This window comes from Pollachius pollachius, assembly GCF_949987615.1.
Source record: "Pollachius pollachius genome assembly, chromosome: 18".
Taxonomy (NCBI): Eukaryota; Metazoa; Chordata; class Actinopteri; order Gadiformes; family Gadidae; genus Pollachius; species Pollachius pollachius.
The window spans coordinates 9154059-9168115 of record NC_136951.1 but is presented as its reverse complement, the minus strand read 5'-3'; the positions used below and the strand labels follow the sequence as shown (position 1 = coordinate 9168115).

Here is a 14057-nt window from a genome sequence, read left to right as displayed (position 1 = left end):
CAAATGAATTGTTTACTATTCATGTGACCATATCAAAGCAGAGAGAGACAGCGGGGGAGCAGGAAGTTGTGGCAAGTTACCAATGTGAGGGAGGGACACCCTAGGAAACATTTGCTAAAGTCATGGAATCGTGTCTCTTGTTTTTCTCATGCACACGCACACACGCACACACACACACACACACACACACACACACACACACACACACACACACACACACACACACACACACACACACACACACGCACACACACAACCGAGCGCACGCACGCAGACAGACAGACGCACACACAGCATTGATAGACAACAAGAAAAAGAAAAGAAACACATCCATCTACATCCAAACCATCTAATTGATCTCCATATTCAATGTGACGCCGCAGCAGGAAGCGACACAACAGAGGGAGGCAATACCCAACCAGCTGAGACACTTTCTGATCCACTCGCAAACAGAGATCAGAAACATCCTGTTTGGGTGCAGAGAATGAGGAAAACTACAGAAAACAAGAAGAGAGTTGATGTTGAGATTAGAGGTCAGCCGAAGTCAGTGATATCCATTTGTGTCACAGCAGGAGCGTAGACCTGGAGCCCATACTTGTTTCTTCCACCTTTACACTCGCAAGACATGCCATCAAGCACACCAATCCTATAATAGCCTTTTTGCTAGGATAGAAGCCCTAACCCTAGCATGTATGGCCAGTGTAGCCATGTATAGCATCGTGTCTAGCTAGTAGGCCTCATATTTGTACCACGACAGAATCATGTTTTAAAACATAGCAAAGCCCAGAGAGCACAGAACACATTATTTCTGGTATTTTGTTGTATTATTGCCATGCACATTAATGATGGATTTTATGATTTTTTTTATTTTTTGGGGAATTTTCGAATATACTCAAATCTCTGTTATATTTTGGAATACATTATTCAAATTGGATCATTTGGTTCAGCTGACAGCCCGTATAGCCACATAATCATGTTTACCGAGAGCAGCAGGTATAGCATGTAGTGTTGCATATATGGCCAGTACAGTAAGCCTATGTACAGCCAGTGTAGCATATACAGCAGACATAGCATATTCACATCAATGGCATGCGGTTTCGCATAACTCCGGCACGCCATAGCCTGATCCCATTCATGTCCTATTGACACGTCAAACAGATCAGTGTATAGGCCCACACGTATTACAGATGAACTGAGGCAAACACACACTGAGTCTCGTCTTTGGCTCTGCTGACTTCTCACTACATTCTGTAAATATTAACACTATATTAAACAGTCAAGCTTAGTGTCACCGGGGAAACGCATGGAGAGCTGGCTGCTGGGTTTCTGAGTGCACCTCAGAATTAATTTGATGTAAACGCAAGACCGCCGCTGTTATGTGCCTGATCCCTGATGCCAGCATGCTGTTGATCCGCTATGTGGAATAACTCCCGACCTGTCAAAATTTCTGAATTGACAGTACAGTTTTAGGATTTAGTAGTTCATGCATTTTTCACGCCGGATTTGCTTACATTAGTTCCTAAGTGTATGATTTCCAAATATTTTTGGGGTTTTATGAATGTACACACTGAATAATTCCTAGTATTAATTAGTTTTAGCATTGATACATTATATAGTTGTATACTATTTTGTAGTGTAAGCATGTGTACCATGCCTAGTTGTTTTGTATTTATTAGTCTAAGCATGTACTATATAAATTGTATAGTTGAATTGTATTTAGCAGTTTGAGCAGCATACAGCTTATGGTTGTACTGTCAGTACTTAGTAGTCCGAGCATGCATACCCCGTGTGTACTGTAATTTGCTGCCCATCTCTTCCACCTTTGTTTAAAGAGAATAGGGCTGAGGGTGGAACGATGCCTATCACGCTCTGCTGGGGACCACGTCCAAAGCAATCGGACCATTTACATTTTGAACATCACATCACTAATGTCGCAGCAACCAAATTATGAGATCAATATTGTCCATCCAATTAATGGTTAATTAACTAGCACCTATACATCAGCACTTTTACCTAGCTCCTATTGGATCTGAGCGCAGTCCATGTGTGCGTTCAATAAAGCGTTCGATAGAATAAGGATTACCATCCCCGAGAGATGAGGGTATGTCTATAGGGTTACGGATGCTGTGATACATATACTGCACAACTTATAGTTATTCACAAGTAATCATGGCATGAAGACTCTTTAAACATTCTCCATAGGTGGCCCGAGCTGATTCGACTCAATCTCATTCCGGCGCACTCCTACCCTCCCGATGTTTGTCCCTTTGGCAGGAATATGGATAAACCTGGACTGTACCGGGGCTGTGTTCAAATATGTGCATTGTATTTCAAACTCTCAAGACCGCAATCCCGGTGATCCACAATGTATGTGTTCCAGACTTCCGAATGCACAGGGGCAGATTGCATCTGCAAACTCAGTTCAGAGTAATGCATTGCATGGAAAATGTGTGTGTGTGTGTGTGTGTGTGTGTGTGTGTGTGTGTTTAAGATTTAAAATGCCATTTCATAACATTGCTAGTATTTCTTCCCTTTACCAAGAAAATAGCATTTCTACATTCTGGTTAGAGCTTATACACCGTGCTTACAGGCACACTCTCTGCCCGATAGCTGCTTGGGAATCCATGTTCACGAAGCTGGAAAACGAACAACATGTGCAGTCGGTCTTCCTTGCGGGTGGATTTTTAACTACACTACCCTCCCATCGGAGCCGCAATACCACCATTCTGTCCACGCCATTCCACTCCACTCCACTCTCTGTGGCAACCCGGAAACATGCGGCCATCTTGTTTTGACCCGCAGGCAAGATAGCAGCGCTGGCCAAAGCCATTATGAGCACCAGTGGGGGGGGGGGGGGTATGTGGCAGGGCTCAGAGACTGGAGTGTGTCCGTGAGGCGATTGTGTTGGTACGGGGGCAGCCCAAAAAATATATAAAAGCTAAAAAGATAGAAAGATGGAACATATGATGTCATCCTACTCATTTGGTGGACTCTAAAACATAATAATATTTGCCATTCGGTGGAAAATGTGATGTCACAATATATGCCATTTGGTGGAGTATATGATAACTCATGGAATATATGACGGAATTATATATGTTATTTGATGGACATTAGGACAGCATAACATACAATTTGGTGAAATATATTACATAACAGCATAGGCCACTTATGAATTACATATAGATCACAATTAAGATATCACAGTATATCTTTTAGGATGGACACCTTTACCCAAAGCACCTTACAAGAGTCAGAGCGTATACATGGTTAGCATGGGTGACCCCAGAGGGGTCTGAACCCCCTTAGTCCCGCCCAGGTTACAGCCCCGCTCTGTCGAGCGCGACAGCCCTGCATACATCCACTCACACACTGACACGCTGCAACCTTATAGATTTCCTTCCGCCGGGTGGAAGTGCGCCGTCTCGGAAACTCCCCTAGTGATGGACAATAACGACACTCCACAGTTGACACCAGAAAGCAGTGGGTGGTCGGACACTGTGAGTGTACAGCAACAGCGCGCCTGGGGGGGGGGTCTGATAACAGGGTGGAAGAACACTCAGATGTACCGCTGGCTCTCGACGCAAACGGAGAACTGATGAGTAAAGAGGTCGCACTCACGAGGAGAGGTCATATAGGAGAAGAGACTTCCATAGGGAGGCCGTCAAACCTTCAGGGCTGCGCTGGAGAACCCTTTAAAAGGGCCCTGCTTTTTCACCAGGTGTGTTGATGATAATGAGCCACTACAAAATCAGCCCATTAGTGACATCAAAAGTGTCAGATGCATGAGCTACCAGCCTTCAAGTGAGTGGACGAACTGGTAGGCTGATCTAGCCATCATGCATCTGGGAGAAATGGATGGCAGCTAGCTATCAACATCACCGCTGGTGGTTAGAAAGGATCCCTAATACATTTAGGACAACAAATAAAATCTCGTACACCTCATTGTGGGATGAAGGGGACTTGGATCTCAGGATTCATGAAACAGTAGTGATGACAATAGAAATTGGCAAACAACAGGTGCAATTCCGCTTCAAACCATGTAAGTAATATATTTGAGTCTCATAAGGTCCTGGTGTCCATCATTAAAGACTAATTTGAAATGGGGCAGCATTCACTTTCTCCCCATCAGGTGGTCCATCTTGTGCCAACTCGGTCAAGTCAATATGTAAAAATTGACTGTGAAAAATCCACCCTGGCCCATTTCTACACTTCCATCACGAACAGCTTCCGTACACTTGGGAGGGGCACTCAGGAAGGAAGTAGGACGTTTAGCAGCCTCCTCCTGTTTCAATGTAATAATTTAGCGTTTTGTACCGACAATGTGATTGGATGTCAGTGCCTCGCCCTCAAACTTCAGCCCTAGCGTGCCAGGAAAAGAGAAAAGATCGGCAAAATGACAACAGCTGAATCTGCACAGGAAAGCAACCCACATCCTCCTTAACCACGAACATGATAGATGTTGAGCATCCATTGTTGATCCAGGACCGGGCTAATTGTGTGTTTCAAGCTATAGTTATTGCATTAAAGTGTTTGATTTTAAAAGGGAATTTAATGGTATGCTTCTTACGCAATTACACTCAGCAGGTGCCAATGCTAGCAGTAATTGCTAGAGAGCAGGCAGCGAAACAAGCGTTGTTGTCTTCACATAGCGCATCCTACCACCATCCCAAACTAGCATTCAGCTATTCTTCCTTTCCCTAATTGCTAACAACAAAATAGCATTTATCAGTTACTTCCTCATGAATAAGAAATAACAGGAGGACAGCATCAACACAGCAACGAGAACAAAATTGCATTTACCAATTATTTCATGATTAAAAGTCAATGAGCACCAGACTCGGGCATCAGAAACGACAAAAAAGACTGTTGGACAATGATATGCAGCCAACAGGGTGTGGCCGGTGGCTGCACATGCAGGACTTACCTATAAATTTTATATCTGGTAGTAAATCCTTGGCGGAATCTTTCCACAAAGGAGAGGTAACTCCGTGAGTGGTGGAAAGGGCCGCGGTCGGAGATGAGCCAATCATACTGCTTGGTGACGTGCTGCTCATTGGCCGACGGGTCCGGGCGTGAAGACCAAACTGTTATATGATTCCATATAAACAGGAAGCAGATGACCTCAATAGACCTCCAGTTCATGCTTTTTCCTAAGCCGCTCTCTGTTCATTCTCGCTCCATTCTGTGGAGACCTGCGGAGGGGGAGAAACGAAAGAGAGAGGGAGGTGGTGGTGGGGGAAAGAAGGAGGAAAGAGATAAACAAATTAAATGATGAGGTTAAGAGGAAAAAAAGCAACAGCGAGACAAAAATACATTTTGAGTTGATAGGTTAATTGTTTTGCTGTTTAACAAATAACGCTTTGCCCTCTTATTTTGCTCCCCTCCTGCTCGAACATGTCGTTTGTAGATAATAATTCATACATTGCCCTCTTTCCTCTTCCCTTTTATTTTTTAAAAGGGGGCACATAGTTTTCTTCTCCATGCTAACAAATAATGTTGCCCTTTTGCAGATGCGCAAGAATTACCTTCCTGGTTGCATGGCCTTCTGATCGTGAAGACTAATTGGTGCCATGATAAGTTCAGACAAGGTTAAGAAGCTATTTTATGATATGTTATGACATTATTCTGCTAATCTAGGAGAACTGCATAAATCCCCGCCGGTCCGACCCCCTTGAGTATAAAATAAGAGTTGAAACAGAAGCAACTGACACATATAATGAATGTTTGTGAAAATATATGTTGCTCAACAGTATGCTTCTGATAAGCATTACAAAGGGAATGCTCTTTTATGGGAATGCTGTTATTCTATTTGCATTAAAGGCCAGAATCATCTAAAAAGCTAATGTTATAATATGGTATACATTATATTAACCACTATAAAAACCTAACCCTATTAAATAGGGTAAAAAGTATACCTTTGTAAACATTGACACCATTACCTTTTTTAACATGATTCATAGGTAAACATGAGCAAGATTAGTTAATGATAACTAGACCTTTACTGTTAATTAATAGTTTGCTTATGCTTATTACTGCCCTGACTAATGATAAATCATGGTTAACTAATGTACCCTTGTTGCAGTTTGACTAGTTAGATAAGTTGCATGTACAAAATGAATGCAGATGTTCAGTCCTCCCCAGTCTTAACAAACAGTGCAACTGATTCAACCCACACACAGAGAAACAGTAGAACACCAAAAAGGCCCAAATTAAATGTGTATCTTCTTCGACAAGTAAGTACCTCAGCAAAGCTCTGTGGCACAACTTGAAAGACCAAGAAATCCTAAAGGAGTTTTTTGCCCCAGCATATAAAAAATGATATCTGTCTGTTCTCTCTATACGGTCCCTGAATATCATTATCCCCATGCTAGTGGAATCTAGTCTTTCAGCAACTGATAAGAAACCATTTCCATCTATAATTACGTTTAAAAAGTACTGCCCCTTAGCCCAAGGACCCCCAACAGTGGACCATCAAATTAGTGCAACAGTGTGCAGAAATTCTTCGCTTTTTCACGCTTTATTAGACAATAACAAGTCATAAAAGAGCAGGAAGAGTGTAATGAACCTAATCTCTCACTGCAAAATAGAGGGTGAACTATTTTATTACAAAAGCTAAAATAATCGCAGGAGCCTACTGTAATTAGGCACAGGAGCACAGGCGCAAGCTTACACACACACACATACACGTTTACACGGACATACCTGTGCTTACACACACAAACACACACACACACCACAGGGCCAAACTGAGGCACCATATCTGCCAAGTCATCGGTTAACCAACTAAATCGTTTGATTTCAGGTACTCAAGCGTTGCTGAATACTGGCCCAACCACCTTCTCAAAAGATAAGATGTTAAGACAACAGTGGCCTGAAGGTTTTAAAATTAGATAGATTTGGAGAATTATTTGATTCACTTTTGCCTATAGTCTTTTCCAAAAAAGAATGGAGAATATGTTATTTCTGTACACATTTGAATCGAATACGATGTGTTGAAGTGTGGTTTGAAAGTTGGGTTAAAACCGAGGGAATATTCAGCTGCATCCAGGGGTTTTCTGAGGACACGATAGAACACGGCCGAACAAATTGAATGTCCTTCTTTATATGCTAATTAGCTGAGGCTAATTTGAGATTAGCAGTCTCAAAGAAAGCCATCGCATAAGAGATTTAAAACCTGATAGCACTCAGCTACAAAGGAAACACATACACACATATGGTCACACACACCCACACACACAGTCACACACACACAAACACACACACACACACACACACACACACACACACAGTGTGTGTGCAAAACACACAAGGTGCAATTTATTTTCAATTAGATATCAGAAAAAACGGATTGCCTTCATTCAAATTCACATTCAGAGTACTGCCGATTCCAGAGACGTCCGCCAATTAAGACAAATCTCCCAAAAATAGTGTTCAATTACAGTGTGCCCTTTCTCCGGTACTCCAACTGTGGTACAAATGTAGTCGACGGTGAGGTTGACGGGGGGCTGGGGGGGGCCCGGTGCTGAGCCTGGCTGTCTGCTCCAGCACCTCTGTTTGTTTGTGCCTGCGGAGATCAAAGCCGTCAGCGCGGCCCTGGCACAGTGGCCGAGCAGCTGGGCGTCCGGATTGGCCGGCCAGCAGTCACCACCGGCCGAATCTCACCTCCGACGCACGCACACACACACACACAAACGCACCCACACACACAGACGCACGCACGCACGCACACAAACATGGATGCAAACACACTTATGCACACACACGCACGCACACGCACGCACGCATGGATGCAAAGACAACTATGCACACACACACACATACACACGTACGCACGCACACATGGATGCAAACACACTTATGCACACACACACACACACACACACACACACACACACACACACATACAAAATGCCCACAGGCCCACGCAAATCCGGTCAACACCTCACTTCCCTCACACTCAAACGCACACACACACACAAACACACACACACACACACACACACACACACACACACACTTACAAAGGTACACATGCAGGCGCACACATATGCGCTTACTGGCAGACTATGCAGGAGTGCACACCTAAAGACGCACACACATCAACACATACAGTGCAATTCCTATTAGCTTGAATCCCCAGGATAATTGGACTTGCACTGCAATGTCACTATCCTGATTGAAACACCATACTTAGGACTCATCAGCAATGCTATATTAATCTACTTTCAGTCCTATGTCTTGCTTCATTTTCTTAATAACCAATTCAGTACAGACACATTGCACACACAAACTCAATCGCTATCAATTATTGGTATGCATAAACTGGCTAAACCGTCTTCTCAAAGTAGGATTTTAATTTTGAAATTATCACCCATTTCCATGTTGATATCCCAGGTCTATTTCAGTATTCAAAATATTCAGGCAACTGGCTAGCATTGCTGTAGAATAAATATAACTAGGAATCCCAAACTAACCCGCGTAATTGTGCTTTAATTCCAACCGAGGAGGACCGCTGCCTTTCAGTTGCAAATATGTCTTCATGTGAAAATCCACCCAAAGATCCGGTGTTATAATTCACTTTAATCGGAGAAGAACAACAAAGCGAGTGGTACAAACACAACATCTTGCCAGTCATGTCAAATCACTTTCCAAGTAATCCAGAGGATGTAAACCGTGGAAAAGGAAAAGAGCCCCCAGGTAACTTCCTCTTCCTGTGTGTCTGTCTAAATGTCACTCGCCTTTTCACAAATCTGCCAGGATTCAAATATCTCAAATATGTATGTAGAATACTAATGCCAGTGGGGGAGGGTTTAACGTCTAATGCCGGGCGAGACAGTGCGACAAAAAAAAACACCCTGACTCTGGATCAGTGTGTGATCGTCTCTCCGTTTTCTTTCCCCCCCGCGATGAAGGGGGCACCAATAGAGGAGGCAGTGTCCGCTTTAGCAAACAACAAGACAGCACAAGGGAGGTTGTGTGTCTCTGTTTAATAGGGCCGTATTCATGGGAGGGACTCCTCCTCCATTCTGCCTCCATTCAGTGGGGTTTAATCCTCATGCTGGTCCCGTCACTGGCTTATACCAAGCCCTCTCTTTTCTCTCTCTTTCTCTCTCACTCTCATCCCCTCTTTGTTCAATAAAGTTCAGGACAATGAGGAGTCTTGTTCTCCATATTTTGCATTCCGAAGAGTCCCAGTGAGAAAAGATATCAGAGCATAATGACGCGCTTGCAAGATTGGGGAAGAGGTGTGTGTGTCGTTGGGGGGAGATGTGTGTGTGTGTGTTAGGGGTGGGGGGATATGGGGGGGGGAGTCACAGGTACGGGCTCTGTGGGGATTTTTTATTTTTTAGGGCAGGCAGATATTTCTATTATATTCCTCCCTGCCGCACGAGCATGAAGTGTGACTCATATAATACACTTTGTGTGTCATTTCCACCGGGAGAGCAGGGCTTTATCAGCATGCCCATGCGGAGCCGACGTTGAGTCCCGTTGCCAGGAGGTGTGGGGAGATTCAAGGGGGGGCAGCGACACTCTGACACCACGTCACGGACAGGTCGGGTGCGTCTGCTGACTGCTGTGGGTCCCCTGGGCAGCTTTTATGCGAGTGGGTGAGGGAATACGAAGCGATCCGGACCGAAGGCAAAAGCGCCAGGGTGACACAAAGGAATGACAGAACAAGGGAAGGGAAGTTTAAGAAAAGGGAATAGGGGGATTAGAATGGGAATGGGCAATTCAGAAATGTCACTGCAGTTACATTCAAAACATACTATAAAAAAAGATGATAAACATTATGATAAGCCGGCTGTGGGCGCTGTCTGCTTGTGCGAGGTAATGGGCTGCCACTTTCAATTGCCGGCGAGTATCAGAGAGGCAAGAGGAGAGAACGGGCCTCTGGCTAACTTCATTTGTACTGGATTCTTCCTGCACCTCCATCGCTCTTCTGGCCCCCCTTCCTTTAGGACGGCGACGGCACCCTGACCTTCAGAGGACACCGCTCAGCAAACACAACACCACGCCACCCCCCCACCCTGTGTGCCCGCCGGCCCGCCCTCTCCAGCCTGATAATTAAATGCTCGGGTTAGTCTGCCCACCAATCAGCCCGGCTCAGGGATGGGTGAAGGGATCAATGGCTGATTTTCAAAGAACAAACTAATTCACTAATGGTCTTAGAGTTATTGTTTCAATTTACCTGGCTGCTGAATTACTGTGTCCAAATCTATTGCTGGGAGCTCTGAATCAACGGGAGCTGAGTAGCAAGTATCGGGGGAGAGAGGGGGTTTTGTCCACAAAGCGAAACAGAGCTAGGAAGACTGGGGAAGAGAGGGGGCCCGTTCAGGTTGGGTTTTATGGATGCCTGCGTGAATAATAGGGATGTTCGGCCGGTTTATGCAGTGCTTTCTAAAGAGGGACAGCCTCTGTCTTAAAGCCAAGTGATTAATACCATTGCGGGGGGGGGGGGGGGGGGGGAACAGCAGCTTGGACCGCTAAAGATATTCCTATTCAGATAAATTAGGCGCATCCGTTTACCTTATGGACAATTAAATCGAGCATAAGATGAGGTTGTGCTGTGGATGTTTGTGCTAATTCATGCAGGAACTTTGGGCTTTTGCAATCAAAAGAGGTTAGAACAAATAACTTAAGAGAGATTGGGTTGTGCCGGATACAACAGATGATAAGTAGGAACACATTTTTGGTTATTTCTAATTCACATAGTCAAACGAGTTGGAAAAATGCTGCAATATGTCTGTTAATCCATCTATATGCATGTACTGTAGCCTTGCCTATAATAATATAGGCTTACATTTTAATTTTTCCTATTTTGGTATCTGGTAGCAGTTGGTGGCATTCCTTCCTTCTCCTTTCGAGCTTTGGGATGCTAACTAGCACAAGCTAGCTGTGAGTGTGAGGTGCTAGCTAGCACAGGCCTATAGCTAAGCGATTTTTCAACACATCTTCCAAATGACGCCGATGCGCTAGGCTGGATGTTTTACAGATGAAGATTGATCATTTGTTAACTTGCAAATTTGCTTTCAAGCTCTTTCTATAATTACTATGTGCTTTTTATTGATGGTAAAACCACTCAATGTTTTCTCTCTACTCAGCTCCACAAGACCTCCTGTTAAAATGTGAGCTAGCCCTTAGTCCTCTCTCTCTAAAGTACATAGATACACGGAAAGACAATATCGTAAAGATCCTCCAAAACCAACTTGTTTACCAAGTCCAAATGTCTGCAGTACCTGAAAGCCTCCTCAAACAACATGGCCGGAAAACCCCTACCTGCTCCTTAATAACATGTATCTCAATCTACTGTCGCTTTGGATAAAACATATCCACTAAATGACTGAATTATCTTTAATGAAAAATCCAGGAGTGAATATCATTAGATTATATTCTAAATGTCAAAGCTGGTTCTAATCCCCCCAGCGGGAGGCCCGACACTCAGCTCAAGCCCCCACCTCGCAGGAGACACATGACATGGACGATGCAGTAGTCTGGAGAACAGGAGTTGCCAGGAGGTTGTAAACGACAAGAGTGTTCGACACGACATTCTTCTCTGCTCAGACATGTAAATGTCAACCGACAATATCCCCACGATCATGTTTTTTTCCACCGACAAGGCCCGAAAGACGCGTACTACCAGAGCAATAAGCCGACAGGAACCGAGTCCAAGAAGATGACTAACCGTTTCGCTTTATAGGAATCCTGTGCGGAAAAATGGCATGATGGATTGTGGGTTTTAGAAGGTATGAATCACGGACGAAAAAAGATTCATATTCTTAACTCTTATCTGTGGGCAGGACCTTCATTTGTTTGTTTGGGTTTTTTGCTGTCAGCAAAGCCAAATCCACTTCATTGTATTAATTTGAAAGAGCACAATTGGGCTGCTGCAAGGATCCACTCATGCACCTGCACTTGGTAATTTCTTAATTACCCGCAGATTTAATAGACGGATTCTGCCTTCAATTTTATGGAAAACTGTCTCCATGAAAAAAAATATTCCATTTCGATTTTGCCAGCTCTGCTATTGGCGTTGATTGAAAGGGGTGACGTAACACAGAGTGAGGTAACTGGGGTGTGTCAGCTAAACCTGAGTGATGTAACGTTTTCATTGAAGCCAACACTTGGTGTTCAAAATGGATTTTCTCTGCTTTTTTCCCCCATCCACAGACTTGATTGGTTAAGAGAGGGGCGAGAAATGCCCTGGATGATTGTACTGCTGGGGGTGGTTGGGTTCCATCCTCTGGACCCTAGGACAGAAGCGATGTTATATAGTGCAGGTTTCACATCTAAGGCTACGTTTCACCCGCTGACCTATCAGACATTGGAAAAATCACAGTGACATTGATTTAGTGATTGTCTTCATATTAAGCACGATACATCATAAAATATAGAGATCCACAAACATCGACATTTTTAATAATTAAAACTTTACAGAAACTACATACAAAAAACTGTTAATTGTGGTCTACATAGCATGGTTGTATGGTCTGTTCAGATCTGTTTTTGTATAGACCTTACTCTGTCAATGACTTTATGACTGAAGCTAAAGCTGATAATTCACGCAGGTGAATCTTTATGTTCCATAAATATTTACTTCATTTGACAGGATGTTTGTCATGGAAGCGTGCCTGCTGTGCTTGTAACAAACTTGGCGTCTTCGTATCAGCATAAGCCAATAAAGTAAAGCAAGATGCATTAAAGTAAAGCTGTGTTTCTACCTCTGTCTCTCTCATGCGGGATAACAAAGTAAGCAAAAAATAATGCATGGAAAAATACGGAGAAAGAAAAACAGGAGGAAGTCGAGGAAAAGGGATGCTTCAATGTGATTCACTTTATGCTTGTCAAAAACACTCTTTATCATACATACTGCTGCAGTTTTTCTAGTATTTGGCAATTTTGAGTTCAAATATTTACTAATTAAAGAATAAACATATGTCTGCAGTTATAAATATGGAAATGTTTATCTATTTAAACGTGAAAATACAGCGTGTTGTCGTTGTGTTCCATATATTAAAGAAAACATTTGAGGACTCTCGACTCGACAAAACACATCACACAAAAACAAACAAGTTAAAGGTGACGGTGTCATCTTTGTGTACGTCGCACCACCCTCGCTAACCTTTTCAGAACCGCAACTTTCCAGTTTCTGCAGTCACTGCTTGTTTGCTGGCTTCCTTCTGACTGAAAACAGGGAACAGCTGCTATCATCCCCGGGGACAGGACGACTGGCATAACGAAGAGTACATCCATCGCCAAATGTAGTTTGGGGGGTTATTTTCGTTCTCCCTCAGCCTACCCTCAACACACTGATGCACCGCCATCTCTGAATTTACTGACCTAATTTACTCCCCTCTCTCCGCGTTGGATGTTTATTTCCCATCCCGCTCCTTGACGAGCGACAGCCCGGGCGTCGGGCGACTCGTGGGCGAGGAGGTTTTAGTGGGACTATCCGAAGCGTGCGGTCGGGCCTTTTGTCGCCGAGCCCTGGGGGGAAACTGTGTGGCGTGTGGGAGGCGATGGTCACTGTTCTTAACATTCAATGACATAAATTTGCGGAATGGGAAGAGAAAGGTGTGCGGGAGAGGCAAAACGTCGAGCGGAAGGTTTCAATAAATCAGTGGAACCTGCTGAGACGCAGAGCAGATGGCTGCTGGGAGAAAAAAAAGAAGGGGAAAATAAAAAAAAAGGTCTACCGCTCCGATTTCAACTCCTTGCAGATGAAGCATTAAAAATCAAAAGCGTTCGGTGAGAGAAGCCTTTCTTTTGTGCCTCATGGCAGCAGAGCTAATGAATATCAATTTTGCTCAAAAAAATGTATAAAAAAAGTTCAGTTTCAAAGAAAGAAATCTCTAGATCCCCCCCCCCCCCCCCCCCCGCGGACATCAGACAATTACACTTGAAAGAGAATTATCTGAAGTCTATAGTCTCCTACATCATGTTATGTCAAAGGCCACACATGTCCAGCAGTTACACAGGCGCTCATGCGCATGCACGAGCGCGCACACACACACACACACACACACACACACACACACACACACACACACACACAC

At 43.9% G+C, this 14057-nt stretch overlaps 1 protein-coding gene across 1 annotated transcript in view; it reads right to left on the bottom strand.

Moving 5' to 3' along the window:
• brinp1 (bone morphogenetic protein/retinoic acid inducible neural-specific 1) overlaps window positions 1–5145 on the bottom strand; it is a gene marked incomplete at both ends in the record, with an annotated part of 73093 nt that extends 67948 nt beyond the window's left edge. The window contains one exon of the mRNA XM_079755543.1: window positions 4928–5145. Within this exon, the coding sequence (XP_079611669.1) occupies window positions 4928–5145 (218 nt within the window). The remainder of the gene's footprint in view (window positions 1–4927) is intronic.
• Window positions 5146–14057: the final 8912 nt, after the last annotated feature.